The sequence below is a fragment of the Eschrichtius robustus genome, chromosome 6, assembly GCF_028021215.1.
Source record: "Eschrichtius robustus isolate mEscRob2 chromosome 6, mEscRob2.pri, whole genome shotgun sequence".
NCBI lineage: Eukaryota > Metazoa > Chordata > Mammalia > Artiodactyla > Eschrichtiidae > Eschrichtius > Eschrichtius robustus.
The window spans coordinates 132,403,403-132,428,130 of record NC_090829.1 but is presented as its reverse complement, the minus strand read 5'-3'; the positions used below and the strand labels follow the sequence as shown (position 1 = coordinate 132,428,130).

At 36.4% G+C, this 24,728-nt stretch overlaps 4 protein-coding genes across 4 annotated transcripts; 2 read left to right on the top strand and 2 right to left on the bottom strand.

Moving 5' to 3' along the window:
- Positions 1-6,220: 6,220 nt before the first annotated feature.
- On the bottom strand, positions 6,221-6,667 carry KRTAP15-1 (keratin associated protein 15-1). Its single transcript, XM_068545694.1, has one exon. It carries the CDS (start codon positions 6,665-6,667, stop codon positions 6,221-6,223), a length of 447 nt encoding a protein of 148 aa, XP_068401795.1.
- Positions 6,668-9,704: 3,037 nt separating this feature from the next.
- Positions 9,705-10,220, top strand: LOC137766041 (keratin-associated protein 14-like). The gene has a single exon (XM_068545742.1). The coding sequence runs from the start codon at positions 9,705-9,707 to the stop codon at positions 10,218-10,220; it is 516 nt and encodes a 171-aa protein (XP_068401843.1).
- A 5,621-nt stretch (positions 10,221-15,841) lies between these two features.
- KRTAP23-1 (keratin associated protein 23-1) lies at positions 15,842-23,737 on the bottom strand. The gene is given in 3 exon segments (XM_068545693.1): positions 15,842-15,906; positions 15,909-16,069; positions 23,664-23,737. Coding segments are annotated over 3 exon segments (300 nt in total).
- On the top strand, positions 23,736-24,164 carry LOC137766040 (keratin-associated protein 13-2-like). The gene has a single exon (XM_068545741.1). The coding sequence runs from the start codon at positions 23,736-23,738 to the stop codon at positions 24,162-24,164; it is 429 nt and encodes a 142-aa protein (XP_068401842.1).
- The last annotated feature ends 564 nt before the right edge of the window (positions 24,165-24,728 follow it).

Genomic DNA, 24,728 nt, shown 5'->3' with positions numbered 1-24,728 from the left:
AAGAAATCTCCAGGCTTTAGGACATATAAATTAAAACTAGTAAAAATAATACAAGGAAGGACCTAACATTTGTGGCCACCTTCCATTAGATAACAAGTGTTTTTTATATAATGTCTCCTTTAATTCCTGGTCTAAACCTGCCAAATACAAGATTTTATTCAATTATAAAAAAGAAGAAATTGAGGCTAGGAGGTAAGTCACCAAGAGTCACCAGTTTGTATGTCAGGAAAAAATCACCCCTGATAACTAAGTTTAAAAGGAAAATAAAAATTAAGTAGATTTCTCAAGAAGAAGATGTGGAAACTGAGAGATGGGTCATATACTTCCACCATAACTGAGCTCAGAGGATATTCAGGATCTCAGTTTCTCAATAAAAACAGCCTCTCTCTCTCTCTCTCCATTACTTAGTGTTATTAGTTTCAGAAAACACTTTTAAAAAAGGAAAACACTTTTATTCTTAATAGAGCTCATTTTATATATAAATATAAAATGGTTGTATATATTAAATGGTTGTATATGCAACAGAATAAGAACTATAGACAAATAATGAATAGTTATGTGTACTCATTGAAATATAAGGCATCTTTGGGGGTTGAGGTGAAGAATCAACAAACTAAATAAATCCTAATTCCTCATAATAGAATTTGTACAAAATTGGCCTATTTCATAATTTTTAAGGGGCTAGAATGAATTTTCATTCACTTGACCACTGCTTCACAGGAGCCTGGTACTATGAGCTTAAGCAATTTAGAATTTATCATTACAGACTTGCATTCCTCTGTTTCAATAGGCAGCAAAAAATATTCTGTGCATGACATACAAAAGAGCAAATTAAAATGTTTCATAATTTTAATTTTTTTGTTGGTACTTTTTGTGTTCCTTCTATAATTACGTGAAATCCGATTACTTAAGTCAATCTCATAATAGTTGGAAATCTCTAATTTAGTTGTTATGAGAACGTGGTAGCCACATGGGTTTAATGAGACTGCATTGTGTCACATGTAAGAAAGCCTGCTCTTTGCTTGGGTCTTCTGCATGAACACTCTTGTCTTTGTGTAGAGGTGTCACAATTTAAGTAAAATAGAGCCTCTCTTCAGTTGCAGGCAATTTTGTCCAATTCTCCACACTATTTCTTTCATGTCATCATTTCTCAATTTATACTTCACTTGCTCAAAAAATATTCTTAGATACTCATCATGCATATGGCTATAATTATTCAGAGTGTTTTTCAGCATGCATTTTACCTTTTACTGGGCTTTACAAAATAAATTTGAAGAAATGTAATTTGTTAATGGCATAGATTCTTAATAACAAAATGCTACATTTTTCAAGGCCTTTGGAAAAGTAATGCTCAGTATTTCCTTGATGTCAAAAGCTTAGAAAATATTAATAAGGAAAATAGATCCTTTATTACCTAGAAGACTGTGATGGTTCACCATCATCAGGATGTATTCTTTTTAAATTAATTAATTAATTATTACTCCTTGCATTGAGTGATATGTTAAAAAGATAAAGTTTTAAAAGTAAAACAGTTTATAATACATCACTAACCTATGATGTCAGCTTCAAAGCCTCAAATTGAAGAAATGTAGTTTATGATCAACTTCATCACTGCTGACAGATACTAAAAAGTTGAAGTCTTTTGTGTGGAGTACACAGAATGAGTCAGACAAATTGAAGAAAGCTCTCAGAATGTCCAAGAAGTATTGCAGCAGAGTCTATAAACCAGCAATTGGCCTCAATTGGTCTTGACTATTTGAAACAGAGTGAGAAGATAACTAAGTCTTACTACTACTTTTTGGTCTAGGAGGATCAGAATAGGTGTGATCCCAACTTAAACATTCTAGAGCTGAGAAGCTTGTCACAAAAATACCATTTTCTTTTCTCTAATTGCATTTGAACAGATCATTATAATTGTGATAGTGGTAAACATAATCACAACTACTATATTTATGTGCAATAGTGGAATAATATTTGTCAAGTAAGTATTCAACATTATTTTAGATTTATGAAGTATAAATATATTTATTGGGTAGTCATCATTCATAACACCTCATTAATCCATGGAATAAAGTACTACTGCATTTTTACTGTTCTAGCCCAATCCCAAATGTGGGATAGGTCCAGTGTTCGCAGTTAAGAACTATCCCAAACAGCTCATTCTCAGAATACACATCTAAATCAGTGGTTCTATACAAGGGATAATTTCACTTCCAGGGGACGTTTGGTAATATCTGAAGACATACTTGTTTGTCACAACTGGGGTGAAGAGGGGATGGTAGTGGGAAGAGACCAGGGATGCTATTAAACATCATACAATGCACAAAACAGCCCTGTCCTAACAAAATAGTATCCATCCTAAATGTTAATAGTGCCAAAAGTTATGGAAACTGTGAAGAGAATGAATACATGTATAAAGTGCAGGAAACAAAGCAGAAAAGTAGAAAATGATAAAAGAAGGGCATGACAAAAAACAGGGGCATGAAAGAAGCAAATGAATGAAGCAAATATGAGAAATATGATGACAGAAATAGCATAAGTTGAGCAAATAGATTAAAAATGATCTTGGAAATAAATTCTCTGAACATTGCCCTCTGCCCTAATAAGTCTCTTGTGCACAGCTGGGTCAGAGTTGTGTTCTTAGCAGAACCACACTAAAGAAGCCAGAGGGCTCATTAGCAGAAAAGAAATTATTTTTGTGAACAAATATAGACATTTTATTGAGATTTAGTTATTCTAGTGAGTGATCATGAAATTGTGCTAGAAATCTCTCTTACAAATTAGACATAAGAATCTGAGAAAGTGATTATTAAAAAGTATGAAAATAATTTTATAAACTGAGAGGAAGATTACTTATAAGTAAAATTTTAACTTACTCTCGCTTTCAGTCTTGTGCAGTAATTTAAACTATATTTTTTTATGAAACAGAAACTGTGAGCCCAGATTTTCTTGAAAACGGAGACTCTGATGGTTAATTTTATGTGTCAGTTTGGCTAGGCTATGGTGCCCAGTTGTTTGGTCAAATACTCATCTTGCTCTTGTTGTAAAGGCATTTTGCAGATGAATTTGTCGTTTATCATCAGTTGACTTTAAGGAGATTGCTCTCATTAATGTGGGCAGACTCATTCAACCAATTAAGACCTTCAGAGAAAAAGAAATTCTGCCCATCGGAAGCATGCTGCCAGACTCTGCTTTCATGAGTAGTGTAGCAAGTGTGCGTGTGTTTCCTTTAGGCTAAGAGGGTTGGCTCCACAGCAAATGGATCCTAGCAGAGGAAACCTGGGTGGGTGCAGCACTGGTGGTGGGCAGGAACTGAGGGTGAGGAGCTAAGGAGAAGTTATGGAAGTGTGTGCTGTCAGGATAATGGTAAGACGGTGGTTTCTGGAAAACATACCACCAGAAAAGAGCTAGTATTCAGACATGAGTGATAAGTGAGGATATTCAACAGCAAAGACAGAACCATAGGGTACACTTACCACTGGCTAAGTGAAAAGACTTTTGATGTCCCTTTTGAACGTCTCAGAATATCACCAGACAATCTGCTAACTAAGCAAAATGAAGTGTATTCAAACTTCCTGCAGAAAAGGGAACACCGTTGCATTGAGGCGTTTAGCTGTGTCTCTATAGACAGACATTAGAAGTGAGATCTTGGGCTCAGATGGTTTCAAGGCACAGAATTGATTGGCACTGGGCAAATTATTAGCTGATAGTTTAGAATTGATGGGCATGGCAAAGAGAGGGTACCAACACAAGTCTCTTGATAAGTTAACTGTTGCTTAATTAGAGAGCTGTTTTTCAGGTCTGCAGACTGTTGTACTCAATACTACAGGAGTTTCCTGAAGCATACAGTGAAATGATTTATTGGTTTAATCTCATCTTTTCCCAGGAAAAGTTTCCTGAATCAACTAGCTCATGCTGACACAGGTGGTCTAAAGCAGGTTGAGACAGATGGCCTCAGCTGTCATTTCCTTTCCTCCTATCCTTTCTCTTTGGCTTGAAGAGGAGAAGCCAGGAGGAGCACATTAATGGAAGACAAGGGAGAGCAAAGCCGGTAAATAAAATGATTGGGCCCCTCCAAGTCACAGGTGGCCTACGTAATCACATGACAGGCTTGAACCCAGGGAAAAGGGAGGGGCTTTAATATGGCTGTAAGACTGGTTTTTAATTTATACTGGAGTAAACTTAACTACTAATACAATGTTTCTTAATATCTTAATGTGATCATAGATCTGCACAAGGTATTATTCGGAAATTCAGGGAAGTTAAGAGTCTGCAGGTCAAGAGTGAAGTTCCATAGCAGGAGAAAAATGAAGCACTTTCCTAATTATGCCCTACTGGGTCCAATCTGTTTAATACATCACTTGCATTTAAAATCAAAGATGGCCATCCAATAATTCTCAATTGTTTCTCACATTCAGTTGTGAGGTTTGACTTTCACTCAGTGAGTCCTATATAGGGTCTAATATAGTAATTAATTCTTTTGATTGATGAAAGTAAAATAAAGTATATTGAACTTAATTCATGGAAAAGTCTGTTTTCAGTTATGATTTTACTATTTGTCATTATTTCGGCTTATTTGAAATCAGAATAAATTTCATGAACATGGAAGCTATGAAAATGTAGCTCTCAGAACTTACCTGGTGGCACAATGGTTAAGAATCTGCCTGCCAATGCAGGGGACATGGGTTCGTGCCCTGGTCCAGGAAGATCCCACATGCCGCGGAGCAACTAAGACCATGCACCACAACTACTGAGCCCACGTACCACAACTACTGAAGCCCACCTGCCACAACTACTGAAGCCTGTGCACCTAGAGCCTGTGCTCTGCAGTAAGAGAAGCCACTGCAATGAGAAGCCTGTGCACCACGACGAAGAGCAGCCCCCGCTCGCTGCAACTAGAGAAAGCCCGTGGGCAGCAGCAAAGACCCAACGCAGCCAAAAATAAAATTAAAAAACAAAATGTAGCTCTCATATCTCCCACTGCAGGGAGCATAACTGACTTACAGTCCCAGCTGTCAGTCTCTGAATCTACCCCCGCGTTTATGCCAAGGTCACGCTGTGCCCTGTTCTTGGCCAGTGACTGAGCTTGGCAGGGATACTCAGGCAGGCCCATCTCTGTGACTTGCGGGTGACTTACCAAAACTTTCTTGGAACTGCCTGAAGAAGATTATTCTAACGCAAACTTCCTTCCTTCCTTCCCTCTTTCCTTCACTGAGTTCAGTCCTGTATTGTTGTCTGCTGGATCTCCCAGAATTCTCCAGCTACCTCCCCATTTTCACTGACAGGTATTTTCTCCAATAAATATCTGTCATGTCAAATCCTAGATAGCAGCTATTTCTCAAAGGGCCACAACTAACACATTAGAACAGCAAGATTTATATTTTTATATGAACTGGTAATTTACACATACTATTGTCAATAATGAGTTTCGTGTGATATTCTCACCCTTCTTTGAAGTTCCTGTTCTTTGTTTTCCCTTTGAAACATGTTTTTATCACCATTTTGCACTTGCTACATGGCAGTGGGTTAAAATAGTGTGTGTGTGAATTACGTGAAGGCAGGGAATTTATGTCTTCATTCAGCATAAATGCCTGGTCTAGAACCAGAACACAATAAATATTTTTCAATGAATGCCTACCTAAAAACACAATTTTCTAAAGCAATTAGATGAACAAATGCACCCACTGAGGGATATAAATCTGTTAAGACATAAGATATGCCAGATAATTAGATCCTCTAAACTTCCTCTTTTCTACCCAGCAAAATATTAATGAAACATATGAAACAAAGGAAACAACAACAACAAGATGTTTAGCTAATGAAGACAGTTGAAGGTACTGGATGCATTCACTAAATGTACCATATGGATAAAAAAATGGAATGCCATAATTCATGCTAGATAAATAAGTTTATTTTAAAGGCCATATCTATTTGAAATACACTTAAGTGAAAGAATCTTAGGAGGAAAATAAGAGTCTTATTAAGGTAGCAACAGAAATGATTCAGAGCATTGGCATAGGAATGAAAATTCAAGATATATCTCATATGTCTGATTTACAAAAGGTTACAGGCCAAGGTTACTTTGTTACTTCTGGGAGGACTGTGTTAGCGAGTCCTAGTGTTGAAGATGGTCAGTAATCAAAGATGTTGGAGAGGCTGAGTGCTAAAGTTCCATAAAGTGCAGATATAACCATGAGGTAATGGGAGACATTCAGTAAATTTATCCAAAAAAGCAAGAGCTGAAGGCTGGTTGGTAACAAGATGACTGGCAATTCCTGGAAGAAAAGTAAGTTGGGCAGCAGAAGCTGGATCCACACCCCAGAGACTGGAAGTCAGTATTTCCATAACCAAAAGATCCAAGGCCAGTATTTCGCAAACCTAGAGATCCAGTGTAATTTGTTTGGCAGGGACTGTGGAAGATGATATTTTTTGGATGGAAGTAGGATGTCTGGTAGGATCTGGTCACAGCCCAGGGTGTCTGGAAGCTGGTGGGCTTAAAGAAGGTCTCCTGACAACCACCGTGGAGAGAGGAGCCCAGCTGGAAAGTGCTGGGGTGGGGGTAGCTTATATTGCTGTGGTAGAAAGAATCATAGGTGGAAACTGGGTACCCCAGGTAACCTCCAAGGGAGAGGGAGGAGAAGTTTCCAGAGCTGCAGTTGAAAGACATGTTGTCAGGAGTTCTAAGTTCAACTGAGTTGCAGAGGGAAGTTTGTGAGTGTGAATGTTACCTTCTATACTGGACAGTTATATACTGTGCTCTAGCAATGGGTGTAAGAGCATGTGCCCATTTTAATAAGAACGCTGAATTAGGTTCTAGTCAAAATGAAATGCATTAACCTTCAAAGACCTTTTTTTATGAATGTGAACTTTTAAATGAAAGAATTGCATTAGTTTTTCAAAGTAATTGTTCATGAAGCAAAAATGTTATTGTACTATAATTGTACCTATAAGATTGGTGTTTTATTCATCCTATCCTTAAAGATATTGTATTGAATGGGTAACACAGTGAGAATTTTGTTGTGTTTAAGGCTCTAAAAAATACTTTGTAGTCTCAAAGGGACATTTATTTAGTTCAAAGTTTAGCAACCAAATTGAGAAAAAGAAACCCTCAATATCTGCTCCATCTCCCAAATCTTGTGTACTTTATAGAAGAAATAACCCACTTACAATCCTGAATTGGTACAAACATTAAATGTGTGTGTAACACATTTACATTCTAGTTTTCTTATAGCACAGGTACCCAAGCTACTCTTGTGTGCATGAGTTTTTGATTTAGAAGTAAGGGTTCAGTATTTGCAGGAGTGCTTTGAAGATTACATTATAAAAATACTTAAGTCAAGAAATTTTTGTTCTGAAGTTGACTTGCTTCTTGAAAGAACTCATCAATAAATTTAATTCTCAAAAAAATCTCTATCCCCATAAAGTTTAAGTAATTTTTGGTGGTGTTTATGTTACTGAGAAGTAAATGATAAGCAGTATACATTAAAAATTGGGCTTTTATTCCTTTAGTTTTCACTCATGGAGTAGGATTTTTATTACAGAAGGTAAGTAAAATCAAGAAATTAGGAAAGTGTCTACCCCAGGTAAACTTCACAGAAAGATCAAGTTAGAAAAATTCATAGTTACAAATGATCTTTATAAATTGAACTGAGAGTGGAGGGTATCAAAATGTATGATAATGTGAAAAAGAGAATGAATCCTTTTGGGACCTCTGATGTGGTAAATATATCAAATGATGTATATATATTCTGCCTAGAGGACTAGTATAAGTATTTTTCTAGACTCTCCCATAAAGTTCATCATCGTTAACTATAAATAGAGTAGTGCCTGGTACAGGGGATGGCTTAAGATAACCTGTGGGTATAGGCAAATCTCTTAAGACATCTATCTTCAAAAACTGATGTATTGTCCAATGGAAATGACCTGAGACTCATTCTATGAAGACTTGAAATTACTAAGTGGAAGTTTTGAGGATAGATTCAGCTAAAAACCTAAAACAAGGTACTTTTGCAGGTAATTGAGATTTCCATCTTGGGGGCACTTATTAGATATCCACCTAAAAAGGTGTTGTAAATGGGATTCCAACATGGTAGAGTACTGAAGGTAATTGCAAAACTCCCTTCCAAACTGTAGATTTTATGAGTCTGAACGTTTTGAGTAGACAAATTGGTCTTCAATCATGTTGCATATACTAGGTAACATAATACGTGCTCCATTTCTGTAATAAACAATTCTTATTTATTAGGCTTCTTAATTATGAATAGAAAAAAACATTCTAGTAGATTCCAAACCTTCCTGTTTTGTTTGTTACTAAATTATTGAACATCAAAACATCCATATAAATATTTAACCCAGCTAAATTGAATTTGCTTGCTTCAATGTCATCCACTCTTATATAAGCTATTTCTCTGGAAGAATATTCTATGAGGTCAGATATTAAGTAATTTTGAGCATCCTTTTCTCAACAAAATGGAGGTTTGTGTACCCAAGCACTTTTGTTCAAAAGTAGAAGGGAAATGTTTTTCTATGAAATGAACAAATTAAACAACACAGAAACCACAGAAAGATAAACCTTCTTAATCTCTCCTCTTCTTCAAGGTTGTCAATCTTCATTAGCCTACTACACAGAGGTGGAATACAAGTCATAGAAAAACAACAACAAAAAAATGACCATTATTTTAGAAATTTTATAATACTTGTCAGAAACACCTGAAAATAATTTAAGTCAAAGTGATATATGTCGCTTCCTGAGGCAAAGGAAGAATCTCTTTAAGATGACTTCTTTGCTCCAAAAGTTCAAGGCAATTACCTTATAAACTTTCTATAGAACAGGGGCATTTTTCAGATTCTGGGGAATCCTTTTAGTGGTAAACATCGCCTCTGATTAGAGAGAGAAATACTAGGCATTTTTGCCACATTTTTAATGTTCTTTATTTTTTCCAGCATCTTAGAGAAATAACCTCTAACATTCCAAAATAATATAAAGAAATTTATATTTATATTTAATATTTAATTCTACAGTAAAGACACACACAGAAGACAGAAAAGCTAAGACTGACTCATTAGTTTGCATGCAATTTTAAGCAGGGACATCAGAAATAAGGGGGTCTCTCAGTTAATATTTCACTAAAGCCATTAAAATCGAGATCTGATTAAAAAAACAAAAATCTTCATACATCTGCATGTTACCATTGCTGCTTCCTGATGGCACTGTCCATTAGGTAAACTTTCCACTTCCTGGTAACAATCAATGTATGTTTTTGTTTTTAAAAAAATGACGTTGAGTAGATCAGTTAGCAACTTTGCTATCCAGATGGCAACGATTTTGAGACAGACTGTGAAAGGGGTATCAATTATTTTTAATTAAGCCAGCTTCCCTCAGCCCAGACACTACATCTAAAGTTTTCTGAGTGATCTGCTCAGTGACCTTTGGTAGAGAAGGATGACTAAGAGCTTTAAAAATTCAGTACTATTACCTGAATTCCAAGGCACAAACATGACTGCACTTTCCAGTTGTAAAACCACAAATACTACATCTGTATAACTATGCTGATCTTTCCAATTCAATTAAAAAGAGGAAGGTGACTTGTTTTTATAAACCATGTGGATGACACAGTCAATGATAAGGTTATATAAATGCCCCTGTCGAAAAAGTGACATTCAAACTTAGAGTATTCCCATTGTAAGTTACATGTCCTGTCAACATGTCCTACTACCGCTGCTCTGGAAACTTCTCCTCCCGCTCCCTTGGGGACCACCTGCGCTACTCAGGCTCTTCCTATGGCTCTTCTTACCCCAGCAACCTGGTCTACAACACTGACCGCTGCTCTCCCAGCTCCTGCCATCCGGGACCCTCTCTCTACACTGGCTGTCAGGAGACTTGCTGTGATACCATCCGGTGCCAGACATTCCATGTGGTGTCCGGTCCCTGCCAGATGTCCTGCTACCACCGGAGGACCTCCACGTTCTTCATTCCCTGCCAGACGACTTACTCTGTGTCTCTGGGTCTCTGGGCTTTGGCTCCAAGTAACTTTCAATCTTTTGATTGTGGCTTCCCTTCTCTGGGCTTTGGATCCAGTGGTTTCCAATCAGTGGGTTGTGGCCCCAATGCTTTCTCATCCGTAAGTTGTAGATCCAGCTTTTACCTTCTGACCTACCTCTCTTCTAGGAGCTGCCAGTCTCTTTCTTTCCAACCAACCTGTGGACCTGGCTTCTACTAATATTATGCCTGAACACAATACTTACTACATCTAGAAATTTAATGCAATACCTGCTATATCAATATCTATACTATTTATTGACCTTTTGTCCTACATCTAGCTTATAAATTTGACTTCTACTGTTACCTACTATGGATTAGGGATAATTTGAATACCAGTAGCTGGAAACGTATTCATTGAAGAAACATGCCAAAAATATTGAAGCACATTTATTTCCTATTTATTTCTCCTAATGTGTCTATTTCAAATTTTACTAGTAGAAAAAAATGTTGTAATTTTAAATAAAAATATGGTATATGACATCCACATATTGGCTTTAACATTATTTGTTTACTTTGTGTCTTCAAAACTACTTCTAAATATCTGGCTGGATATTTCTGTATCTTGTATTCATCATTTAAAAAATCTTTACTTTAAAATGTAAAATTGTCCAGTGTCCTTTAGGTTTGGAAGAAATTATTTCATCTTTTATGTTTACTCCATCTGTTAATACCTTCATATGATAAAACCTGAAAATACATTTTTAAGACTACAAACAAATAACTGTGACCTTTGGTTTTGTCGTGGGTTAGAAACTTGAATATTTTTATATAAAATAGTTACAAGTTGTAAGGTATATTAAATTGACTACATCATGTAATTCTGGAAGGAAAATTAATCATAAATACATTCTAAAATATTTGAGAAATTGAAATGGGGATATTCAGTAAGAACTTAGATTTTAGTGAGTTAGATTTGGTGAGAATTCCAGGTGTCCCAGCTTTACAGGCATATAAGAAATCAAATGAAATTTCTAATTGGTTTATAAATGAAACGTCTAACACATTCCAGTACTTATTAACAAGTAAGCCCAACATTTTCCATACAATCCGTTATACAAGTTTGATGGAGTCCCAATTGCTACTATGTTTTTAGTTCTGTTGATAACATTTGTTTGGAAAAAAACAAACAAAAAGAAAATGAAACTCAAAAACAATGCAAATATTCTCTTGTTACAAGATTCAACTAAATATTTAAGCAGCTGATCACTCCTGAATCAGCAGTTATGTTCCAAACTTTTATCCATTATGTCAAGGACAACATTACTGAAAGATACAGATGACCTAGATTCTCACCCACAGGGTAACCATATGTCTTGGTTTTTTCCATTTGTCTCAGCATCCAGTCCCATTTGGTAATTGTCTTAGAGTTTTCACTTTTTATTTATAATGAATAATTGAGTTAACATAAGTGATGATCAGTTTAGAAAACCACTTTGCTTTTGCTATGGTTTCATCTAGTGGAGTATGACATACATGTATAGTGTACAGAGTTTTCACTTTAACCAGTGTTAAATCTGAAAGAAGACAAGCCATATCCTATCCTTTCTTTGGTCATCCTGCCTGAACAAAATGGAACTACTCCTTTTATTGCAGAGGGATCATGGAAAACAAATTACACTCAGATACAAGCAGTAGGACAGCTCACATGTTCAAATCTTGGTGGAGGTTCATTTGCCATTCTAACCTAGCCAGTACTGCTATGGCTCTTTCCACAGCCTGCAAGATGCAATAATACACCCCAAACTACCAGTAGGTGGAGATAGTGGGGAATTTAGAATTACTGATTAGGTGTACATAAAATATGGGCCTAAAATTGAGGGTGGTACACAGCATATAAATATTAATCTAAATGCTCTTGCTACAGTGGCTTGGCCACATGTCGTATTGTTTAAATCTACAACTATTCATTTTATTGTTTGGGAACATCTTTCTTCTTTAAACTTTGCAAACAAATATCTTTTTAGGAGCAAAGAGCGAAAACTAAAAGTTCATATTTAATTTAAAAAAGTGAATGCTTAATTTCTATTACTAAAGCAAATTGATGGTGAATATATGACTTGTACAGCAATTCAATAACATTTACTCTCCACCACTGGGGTTAGAAATATCACTTACCACATGAAAAATAAAAGAGACAATTTTGCTGAAGAAGCATCAGTATCTATTTCAAAAGATAGAAATTTTAAGATGATTACTTCCAAAGATGATTAATCACTTGCAGTTGCAAAAGCTGTGTTAATATATCATTCTGATGCATACATTTTATTTAGGTCACATAACTATTCTAAATCATTTTCACTCATGTTAAATCCTAAGTTTTCTTGTGCAAGTAAAAACAAACAAAAACAGCCAACAACAACAACAACAAAACAAAACAACAAATGAAGCAGTAGCTGATGATATGCTCCTCCATTAGCAAAAGAAAAACTTCATTAAGGATTAATGAAGCCAGTATTACGTCAGTATTGTTAAATGTTTCAAATCAAAAATGAATTAATTCCAATAGTGGTTTGATTTCTTCATGCAGTCCAAAGAATCCATGTAAAGCTATTGAAAGTTCATAATACTCTATTTGGCAATGCTAATATAAAATCATTTTAAAAGTTCAACATCAAAGATAAAATTTTTGGTTGTCTCAGTAACAATAAAAATACAAATTTTGGTGAAGGACAACATCATGGTAAAAACAATAAAGTAAGATTTCTATGGAGAAAAAATACAGTTGTAATTGCTGTAAACATATAACCCATAATTGAATCCAAACATGCTGTAATATTCTGCTACTCAGAGTAGAAATTGTAGTTTTAAAACATTTTTGTATTTACCCAGAGTAGGTTATTTTGGCATGTTTTTCCCTACCTCATCAATCACCTCTTCCACCTCTGTTGTATTATTGTTTTCCTCATGCCTTTGTGTTGTTGATTTTTATGTCATTAGTATGTTATTTTACATAGCAAAGCACACACGTGGGGAAATTATTTTTGTCTCTTGCTTGGGCTATACATTCTTCAATGCCTGATTCTCAATCTTTCTTCCACATTCTATGTTACTTTTGCACCCAATTATACTACTTTTCTCTCTGCAGGAACTTTCCCATGATTTTATCCTGACTGACTCCTTGCTCCTTCAATCTGACTCACCAAAATGGGAATGCAGTTTACAGATTAGTGAGATGTCACAGTTTGGTAATTTTACTTTTTTTTTTTTTTTTCAGAGAAAATCTTCTAGGAGTGACAGTGTTTGTGTTGGGGGAATTTCGAGGGAAGATTAGAAATCTGCCAAGTTATATAAGAATCATCTTTATCTCTTATTTCTTTTTAATTTTTAACAATAAGCCCATTATCTTCAATTTTTTGGTTGCTGGTATTGAAATTGTGTATGTGTGGCTGTGAAAGAGAGGGTTTCATTTTGTTTTGTTTTACTATTCTTGTTCATAGCATTAGTTATTGAGAAAGGGAACATTATAATGTGACATTAATAATGATAATTAATATAGGATTTGTCATAGCACTCAGGATTTCTAGCAATATCTTCCTGAGGGGTAATCAAGTATTTCTCTTGGACTATTATTAAATATTATGGTTAATGCAAATGTTTTCAAGAGAAATTAGCTCATCTTTCTTTAGCTTCCTTCTCCTAAATGCTGCATTTATTTTTATTTTTCTCTTTATTATAAATACTGCTCATGAGGCTAATGAAACTAAATCCAATAGGAGCTGAAGTCTATTCAGATAAAGCAATCTCTGTAGAGAAATACTCAAGGATCTTGGTTAAAAACGGAGTTTTATAAAACTTCAGGAAAGAACAAGAAAAGATTAATTCAAGAGATCGGATTCTACTAGATCTTTGATGTATAACCTTGGGCAAGATTCTAATACTTTTTGACTTTTCATTCCTTCATGTCTAGAAAGATCTATATGACACAATGTCTGTCTTTCTCACAAGGATGTTTGAGCATTAAATGCAAGTGGTGTATCTGGTACCCTTGTATTCTCTGTTATATCCTCATTTTCTCACCTATGATCCCAGGCACAGCTATGGAGAACAATTTCATGCAGGTTTCAACCCTCTTTGCACAGACAGTCTCTCCTTTCATGTATAGACAACTTTTCTTTCACTCTTTACCTGGGCTTCTCAGAGGGCACAGCCAGGAAAACAAAAGGAACACACTATGAATCCTCTTTGCACAGGTAATGAGGTTCCAGGAAAGTAACAAACATCAGGGACAACATTCTAGCAATGGGAGACAGAAGCTGATGCATAAATGCTTCCCCCTGTTGATCAGATCCTGGGGTGGACAATTCCAAAAGTCATTGTATGCATTCCTAAAAAGGCCCTGAACAATTGAGTCTCCATTGCCCACCATAAATCGACAAAAAATATGTCACTTTGTGAAATTTTCATCTTTGATTCTTTCACCTTCCATGGTCTCCCAAACTGGCTCCCTGGGGTCTCGTGGCAAATACACTGTCTGCACCCAAGGTTTTGACTTCAACTCTGCTTTTGGGGAGAGAGGGGTTCAGGCTAAGACTAATGGATACAAATGTTTGTTCAGCATTGCTCAGGTGTGTTGCTCTTAGTTGATGCAGTTTGAACCTTGGAGAAGCATCAGGAGGTTTTCCCACACCTCCTTAACCCAGTTACTCCCCACTTAAGGTCATTGTGAATCTCTTTACACATGTTCATAGGGATGGCTCAGGAATGGATCATGCTTAGGTACCAGGCTCAGGGAAGGGTCATGGCACTTCTTATGCCAACCAACAGGGAGCAAAACATCTATCTTAGCAGTTGTTTCAGGCTCATCTTTTCTCTTAGCTGAAGATCCACACTCAGATACTAGACTTTCAGGTATGTTTTTGGTCTATGTGTAACCTTATCTTATAAATTATATTGTATTCTTGTTGCCTGCATTTCTAGTTATGTGCCAATCTCTCTGTTTTCCTTTATCAGAAGAAATCCATGCCTCCATTCTCAGGCAAGTGTCACTGATATTGAGACATACAAAATATGGACCTCCAGGAAATAAATGCTCCCAGTAGGGAACATATGCACTGACAAAAGAAATTTGCTCAAATCTATCAAAATATGTGTTCCCAAACCCAGTTTCAGAGTCATATTGATCTTTATTTAAAATTCCCAAATCCTAAATAAACTATAGGCAAATAATAATAAGACGAACAATATATTTTGGTGCTAGATGACGACATAAATTTATCAGATTAAGATTTTCATTTTCAATTGCTCTTCCATGAAAATCCAATAGCATATTTTCTATCAATAGCACAGATATTAGGACTTCATATTGGGTTATTCATTAAATTCAGAGTCTCTCAAAAGTTGATGATACAAGAAACTGATGATTTAAGAATAAAAGAACAGTGGTAAATGGTGAGAATGAAAATGATGGCTGTATTGAGCAGAGACTTTGATCTCAATACTCGAAAGGATCTAGACTCTCAACAAGTTGAACGGTAGAAACCGAATCCACATGTTGGGCTGTAACACGATGGTTAGCAGCTACTGGAGGCAAAGTAGGTTGGACGGCAGAATCTGGATCCACAGCCCAGGGAAGGGAAGCCACAGACTCCATAACCCCGGGGGTTTGAGGCCACAGAATCCACAGCCCAGTGAGTAGCAGCTTCTGGATCCAGAGCTCAGGGAATTGCAGCTGCTGGACCTAAAGCCCAGACACCCAGCATAAGTTGTCCAGCGGGACTGCAGAGACTGGAGGTCCTGGGGCGGTAGCAGGATGTCTGGCAGGGACTGGACACCACAAGGGACATCTGGCACCTGATGGGCTCATAACAGGTCTCCTAACTGTAGAGAGAGGAGCCCAGCTGGCAGGTGCTGGGAGAGCAGAGGTCAGTGCTGTAGACCAGGTTGCTGGGGTAGAAGGAGTCTGGGTAGCACAAGTGGCCCCCAAGGGAGCGGGAGGAGAAGTTTCCAGAGCGGCAATTATAGGATATGTTGACAGGAGATGTGAGTTCAGCTGAGTTACTGTGAGAAGATTCTGCTTGAATGTCACTCCTGCACTATGGCATTTATATACTTTCAGCAATGGGTGTGACACCTGTGGGGTCATGGTCCCCACATTAGATTTCCTCTTTTGCATATGTGTAATTCAATAGTCTTCTCTGTAATTGCAGTTGCATTCAAATAGTTTTCCGCATTTGTTTTTATGGGTGCTGTAATTTTGTTGTTATAGCCAAAACCAATGGACTACTGCTGTGTCAGAAATGTTGACTGTTTTACATTAATGCACATCCCATGATGGCCAGGAAAGCAACAAGGCCAGGAAAGCTTTTCCTCTGGTTTATGCTAATCTGATTCCTGTGTATCCACATCTGGTTTTGCTGGTAGATGCTTTCCTCCTAAGAGTGGGGAATGAGACAAAATCAATTTTCTTCTGGTACAATGGATCAGAGGCACAGTTTCTAGCTGGATGGAATCCTTCCTGGAATGATCCACCTTGTCAACATTCATTCCCATTCTCCAAAATCACTTGGTGGCAATCTGTTATGGCAACAATAGAAAACTAATACACCAAGTATCACAGTTACAGTGTGTCTCTAATCCAATGAAGAGAGACAAAAAATAGTTAAAACAAAGAGACTGAGAGAGAAATGGCTAGAAACTGAAAGACACTTTGCTGTGTATGTAAAGATAAGATGACAAAAAAAAAAAAAGGCTCAGTTGAAATAGTACCAGGGAAGATCAATCTGGGCCCATCTCTATTCAGCCAGGAGGGAAACACGAGTCTGATGAGGGGAGGAAACAAATGAAAGTGAAGCAGAGAAGGCTCAAGAAAATTGTTTTTTCTATTGCACTCAAATTACTGTCTGTTTCCTAATGTCTTCTTAATTAAAATTTTCAAAATTAGTATATTTTATGAATTTTGACATGTCCCTTTTATCATCTACATTTATAAATACCTAGGACTTCTATTGTCTTGGAATGTCTCTAGTTTTTCTCTGCACAGGCTTTGAATGACTTACTGGCACTTGCAGAGCTGCAGTTTGAAGGTTTTTTTCTTTCCAGTTCTCTTTTCCTCTGCAGAACGTATGAATCTCTCTCTCTCTTCTCTCTTTTTGTCCCCACAGTAGCATTTTTCTTTCCTCCTTTTTCTGTGCTTAACTTAGACTTTCTCTTCTGTTTTTTCATATACATATATATGTGTATATATATTTATAGCCTCTCCTTAACTATAGATTCTAAGTTTAAAAACAAAGTTTGCTAGATTTTTCATATTCTGAGAGTATAAACAGATACTTTCTAGTTCATTCACAAAATATTCAGTGTTAGAAAAAAACCAGTTAAATTATATTCCAGACTCGAGGAAATATAGTGTTATGGTTGATGGCAATATTTTCTTATTTTATTTTCTAATAAAACTGTTATAAACTTACAAAAAATAATAATGTTAAAAATATTGAATTTTATCAATAAAATCTATGGCAACTTTAAAAGTAACATAATGTAGACCTTCCAGAAGGAAGAGGACTGAGGAAAGAAGTAAATACACCCAATTCAAATAGTTACTTGGTGAGTCCTTTATTTTCTGTTCTTCAAGACCAGAATTCATTTCTCCTTGCTTTGTGCCTCAGCAAGTAGGTAAAATGTCTAATTGATACAATACTGTGGACACTATTCCTTCCCCATTTTTTCTGTTTTCAAACACAACTCTAAAATTATTCTGATATTGGCCAAAGGATACAAGATTTTAATTATGCAGGGTGAATAATTTCTGCAGATCTGATGTACAGCCTGATAACTATAGTTAATGATACCACTAATACTATTTTGTATACTTGATATTTCCTAAGTGAGATGATCTTAAGCGGTCTCACCACACATACACACACAAATTGTAACCACGTGAAGTGATGGTATGTTAGTTTGATTTCAGTAATCACTTCACAATATATACCTATAGCAAAACACCACACTGTACACTATATATATCAACTGCTATTTGTCATTTATACTTCAATAAAGCTGGAAAAAATTTTTAAAATGTTTAAATATAAAATACCTGAGTTAAAAGGGGAGCATAAATTTATCTGGCAAAACTGGGAAATTGAGTGAATTTGTCTTCAGTTACTCCAGTTTCCTTGTTCAAGGACTATTCCCTGACAAGAGATATTCTTCTCTTCCCTTTGCTCTAAATTGCTAAATTTTCATCTACTTTAAATTAATATAAATTCAAGAAGAATTTGTAAACTCCCTAAACGTGGACTAAATTAAGCCCAGAGATTATATTGTTTGTTCTATGTAACATAAACCTCCACCATTATTTTTGTTCTTTTTTTTTTTAAACTGAGTTATTTATAACAAAAATTGAGATATATATTTCATGTAAAATTTATCACTTTGAGCTGTGCATCCAGTGACTTCTGATTTTTTAATTGCAGAGTCTAAACCCTTATGTTATGAACAAAATAGTTTTGATATGTGAGGTGTGTTTCCAGCAGAATCTCATCCATAGATGAAGGTCACAATGGTCAGCACCCACCTACTGCTCTTCTCCAAATTACCAGTCAACTGGTCACTAACCTGCTGGGGATCTTTCTTTTATTAATCATCTAGGTTTGAAACAATAAACAAAAGCCAATACTTCTTATATAAAGATCCCCTTTAATCACTATCTATTATTACCTATTAGCCACAAAATATGTTCTTTATTATTATCCAACATAGATTAGAAGACTTTTGAATTCTGTGTTCTTAAAAATATATTCATTGGACAAAGATATCATGGCTGCCTTTCTTAAATGTGCCACATACAATACTAAAGCACATTTCCCTTTGTAATATATTCTTGGTATTTTTCCCTAGGAATATAAAATTACAATTTATTTATTTATTTATTTATTTATTTATTTATTTAAAGGAATTCCTTATTTTTATTATTTATTTATTTATCCATTTATTTTTGGCTGTGTTGGGTCTTCGTTTCTGTGCGAGGGCTTTCTCTAGTTGCGGCAAGTGGGGGCCACTCTTCATCGCGGTGCGCGGGCCTCTCACTGTCACGGCCTCTCTTGTCGCGGAGCACAGGCTCCAGACGCGCAGGCTCAGTAGTTGTGGCTCACGGGCCTAGTTGCTCTGCGGCATGTGGGATCTTCCCAGACCAGGGCTCGAACTCGTGTCCCCTGCATTGGCAGGCAGACTCTCAACCACTGTGCCACCAGGGAAGCCCATAAAATTACAATTTATTTATTTTTATTGAAGTATGGTTGATTTACAATACTGCATTAGTTTCAGGTGTACAGCACAGATTCACTTATAATGTACATATTATATATATATTCTTTTTCAGAATTTTTTCTCTTATAAGTTATAAAATATTGAGTATAGTTCCTTGTGCTATAATTACAATTTTACAAGGTGGAGAAACATTGAAGATTTTTCAGTAAATGTATTAATGAGGCATCCAAGTATTTTTCTATAAATTATCTAGAAACAAAGCTTGAGAACATGGATTCAAGGGCAAGTTTTTTACTTGGGAGGTGATCACAGCAAACACCTGCAGGGGGTGGGAAGATTGACAGGGAATGGAAGGAAGGCAGTACAGGGTGCATTACTAAGCCAGGCACCACTGTAGACAGCTGGAGCTCAGTTCTAGTGGAGGATTCCCTGTGCAGGGGCTCAGCATGCCCTGGGAAGTGAAAAAGTCCTTAGGCAGAGCTTTACAGATGCCCCGAAGAATCAGCCTTCAGATTGTACAGATGATTACCCAGGAGACGCAGGCAGGGTGTGGACAGCTTCCATTGGGAGTGGGGTGTCACTTAGAAAAGCAAAGATGCAATAAATATGGAACAGAACAAAATAAGGTCTGGAAGGTTAAAACGGGATGAGACAATCAGAAAGGTATGAAGGCACGTGGGGGGTGTAGGCCATATTGTAACAGTGTAAGGCACGGGAAGTGGTATGGGGGTGGGAGACAGGGTTAGAAAGAAAGGTTGATACTCACAACAGTGGCATTTAAATTCCATGACTTCTGGTGTCATCTATTGCTACTTAAACTGCTGTAACAGACTTTTAAATGGTCATCTTCACTGTAGGTACTCCCTTATTTGAAACGCTCTTATGTATTCTAAACATAAATAAACCTTTAAAAATTACATAAAATTAGCAAGTTAACATTGTTTAAAACATTGAACAATTCTTCTCAATGAGAATAGAAAAGCTGGAGAAATTAAAAAAAAAAAAAAAAAATCTCTGTTTGAAAACTTCAGAGCCAATCAAAATGTCCCAGAGTCACAGAGACACTATATGGGTCAGAAGCACAATCAAAAGAAAAGAGCCTATATCTGGAGTTGCTATTCCCTTCAAATTATATGTTGATTTTGAAAGTAGTGACTAAGAGGCTGAGAGAATTTTCATAAACTAACAGGGCTAGAGAAATAAAATTAGAATTTTGGGCTTACCAAAGAGTTGGGTCCATGGAAAATATCCCAGACCATGGAGAACCAGTTCCTAGAAGTAAAACTGAGTTGCTAATAGACAGCTTCCTATAAGAACTGAAGCCCAGGTTTGAATTATCTCAATCCCTCTTTGGATTAAAATAATCTAGAATTCTGACATCTTTATCCTAGCAGCCTTTCAAAAACATAAGCAAATCTTTCTGGAGAGAGGTAAAGTCACCCAGGTTTTTAAAATATATATGAAATATCTATTACTCTAAAAATACAGCAGGAATATGAGAAAATAAGACTGGAACAAAACAGAACAGCAGAAAACAGAATCTGAAATACACAATCCATATAATGGACATGTCAAAATCAGACATTAAAATACTTATGTAAAGAATTTAACAGTAAGAAATAGGAAAATACTATTATTAAGGAATAGTTATGTTTAAAGAATTAAAGATAAGATTGAAGATTTTGGCAGAAAACTGAAAACTAAACAACAGAAACTAATTGAAATTTTTTTTTTAGAAATTTACAAAATAATAACTGATTTGGAAAACCTAATTTATATGTTTTATCAGGGGATTAAACATTGCTGAATAGACAATTAGTGAACTAGAAGATGGAATAGAAAGAAATTCCCAAACTAAAGCATAAAAAGACAAAAAGATTGAAAACAGAGAAAAGACTGTAAGAGGCATATATAACATAGTTTAATAGTGTATTTTGCTTATAATTAGAATCTCAGAGTAAAAAGGAAATAAGAATGGGACAGAAACAATATTTGAAGAGACTATAGTTGACAATTTATCAAAATTGGTGAAAGGCATCATCTCACATGTGAAATAGTAATGAGGAAAATAAGAAGAGCTGCCTTAAGGTTGAGATGGCTGAAAGATGGGCTTTAGCAAACGTTACCCAGAGACAGCCTGCAACAAATGCTCCAAAGCTAAACTTACAAATTGTTTTCTTTAATTATTAAATAACTGAAATAATTTTGTTTGTTAACCCGGGTTGGCATGTACAAGACAGAATGTCCAGTCTGAATGTTTTACTACCCACCAACCATTTAGTTTAATTACAAAAATGTGTAAACAAGATTCAACATACTGATTTCCTGCATTTTTCCCTCACCAGAGTCTCCCCTTTGTATTTTAAATCTTATCTTGCCTTTGCTTCTTTAAGACAAAATTTAATGACTCTCTCCTTTACATTTAAAGTAAGCATTTAGAATGTTTAACATGCAAAACAGAGAAGTGCATCTGGGAATTCTTTGACGCACAGATTAAGGAACCATCACAAATTTCAAACACAATAAATACAAAGATAAAGATGGCTCAAGCTGTCACACCAAAAAGAATGACAATCTACAAAGAGAAATATACAAATCCACAATCACAACTAGAAATTTAACACTCTTCTTTCACTTTTGATAGAAACAGATGACAGACAAACAAACAATAAGGGCATAGAAAATATTAACGACATGATTAGCAAATATGGCCTAAGTAACATGCATAAAACATTGCGGTCAGAACTTCAGAATATCAGTTATGTTCACGTTCCCACAAAGCACTTACCAAAATAGATCATATGCTGATCATAGTGGTATAAGCTAAGAAGCAATAACAACTAGAACAACAGAATTAACTAGTAAATCCTCATATTTTGGAAGTTAAGCATTATGCTTGTAAACAATCCATCCTCAAAGAAGAAAGCACAATAAAATATAAAATATCAAAATTAAACTCTGCTTCATAGGAAAGTTATAGCCTTAAATGCATACATTTTAGAAGAATGGCTGAAAATCACTGAATCCATATCCACACTAAGGAGTAGAAATTGGAAAGTACATTAATCCCAGATTAAGCAAAAGAGTGAAATAACAAAAGGGCAGAATATACTGTTAAAAAAATAAGGAAATGGAAAATCAGTAACACCAGATAGATTCTTGGCAACGAATCCGTAAGACCTAGAAGAGACATAGTTGGGCAGGCAAAAGTCACTCCATAACTTACTGTGTTAGTACAGGTCATTCATGAAGCAGACACCAAGATGGAATTAAAGGTACAAGGATTTTATTGGGAAATGTCTGTGGGAGAAAAGAATTGGAGGAGGGAGTGAAGAAGGCTAGGAGACGTCAGACTTCCATGCGAGTCTGACCAGAGTGAAGAAGAGAGGGAAGGACATGACCCAGGTAGCCACAGATTAAAGATAGTTCCTCAAGGCCATTGGAGAATCCTCAGTTGTTGGCCATCAGAGGATTCCATGTGTCTCTGTTATGCTCAGTCATTGCCTGGGAGCAGCCCCATGGAAAGGAAGGCTTCCATGCCAATGAAATGTTAGATTTCAGACCATAGCATGGGGGGGCCTTTGGTCAATCAAGCCTCCTGCAGATGAAGATCTGAGAAGTAAATTCTCAGGGCTGCTACACATACAGATGAGAATCTGTTAAGACTACAGGTCTCATATCAGATACACTGAATCTAAAACTCAATTTTTCCTTCCCTCATCTCAATATTTCTTAGCTCTTTGATTCTCTTCATAAGGGTCCAAACTGGCCTGCACTTGTGACTCTGTCTTGGTTCTGTCCCTCACTGTCACTATGTCTCCAAATAATTGTCCAGGTTTCTCTCGGGTTGTAGCCATCAGTGATATTCAGTTTGTCCTGGCTGATATTTTTTCCTCTCCATTGTATCTGAGACACATGTGTAATAGAATGTAATAGATGGGCAATAATTTTGGAGAATGAGAAAACATAAGGACAAGTAAGGTCAGTATTTAGTAGATTCCTCATTCAAGCCAAAGTTGCACCTCTGATCCATTGACAAAGAAGAGAAATAATTTTATCTTATTTAACCACCATTTGAGAAAAGTGTTTTCTCATCATTGCCAGACACAAAACACCCAAGGATTATGACAAGAGGAAAAGGAAAATGATGCTTATCTCACCATTTCCTGACTATGATGGGATAAGCATTAGTGTGAAACAGTCATAGCATTTCTGACATAGGTGTAGTTCATTGGCCTTGGCTATAACACCAAAATTATAGCACTCATAAATACAATATGGGGAAAACGATTCCAACTGCAATTACAGAGAAGATTACTGAGTTACACACATGTAAACGAAGGAGCACAAATATGTAAAAAATGACCCTGTAGGTTACCACATCTACTGCTGAGAGTATATATATATATATACACACCTGTCCACAAGGTTAAATTCAAACTCAGAATCTTCTCCCTGTAACTCAACTGAGCTCATACTTCCTGTCAACATGTCCTACAACGGCTGCCCTGGAATCTTCTCCTCCTGCTCCCTTGGAGACTATCTATGCTACCCAGGCTCCTTCCAGCCCAGCAACCTGGTCTACAGCACTGACCTCTGCTCTCCTAGCACCTGCCTGCTGGGCTTCTCTCTATTACGTGGCTGTCAGGAGACCTGCTATGAGCCCATCAGGTGCCAGACATCTCGTGTGGTGTCCTTTCCCTGCCAGACATCCTGCTACGGCCCAAGGACCTCCAGGCTCTGCAGTCCCTGCAGGATAACTTATGCTGGGTGTCTGGGCTTTAAGTCCAGCAGTTGCCTCTCCCTGAGCTCTGGATACAGAAGCTGCTACTCAATGGGCTTTGGATCCTATGGCTTCAGACCCCTGGGTTATGGAGTCTGTGGCTTCCCTTCCCTGGGCTGTGGATCCAGATTCTGACCCCCAATCAAATTTCCTTCCAGGAGTTTCCATTCATCTTGTTACTGGCCAATCTGTAGATCTGGCTTCTACTGATTAATTTGTAGAAGAGCCAAATCCATTAAGAAATTTAGATTCTGTACTGTGATTATCTATTATCTTAATTTCCTCCGTTGAAAAGTTTTCTGATATTCCCTGATCACCCGCAACTCTTTACCTCTCCAGCCCTCGAACACTGGGTGATAGATTAACTCTGTCAACCTACAAAATTAATGAGAAATTCAAATTGAATTGTTGATAGAATTTATGGTTTTGTACTTCTCCCAAAGATAGATGGAAAGTCAAATAATTTGATTTTAATAAACTCTTTATTCTGCTATCCAAATATGCAGTGAATATTGTTATTTACTAGTAATGTGTCAGCTAGGATTTGTATTGTCATTGCTTCTGTTAGTGGGCTTTGGTAAGCTCAGATTTGGGGAACTATGCACTAATTTTGATTAGGCTTAGATATTTTTCTTTTTTTAAGTAAGAGTTTTCCCCGGATGCCCACAGTTTCTTGGTACAGACTTTCTCTAAAAGAAA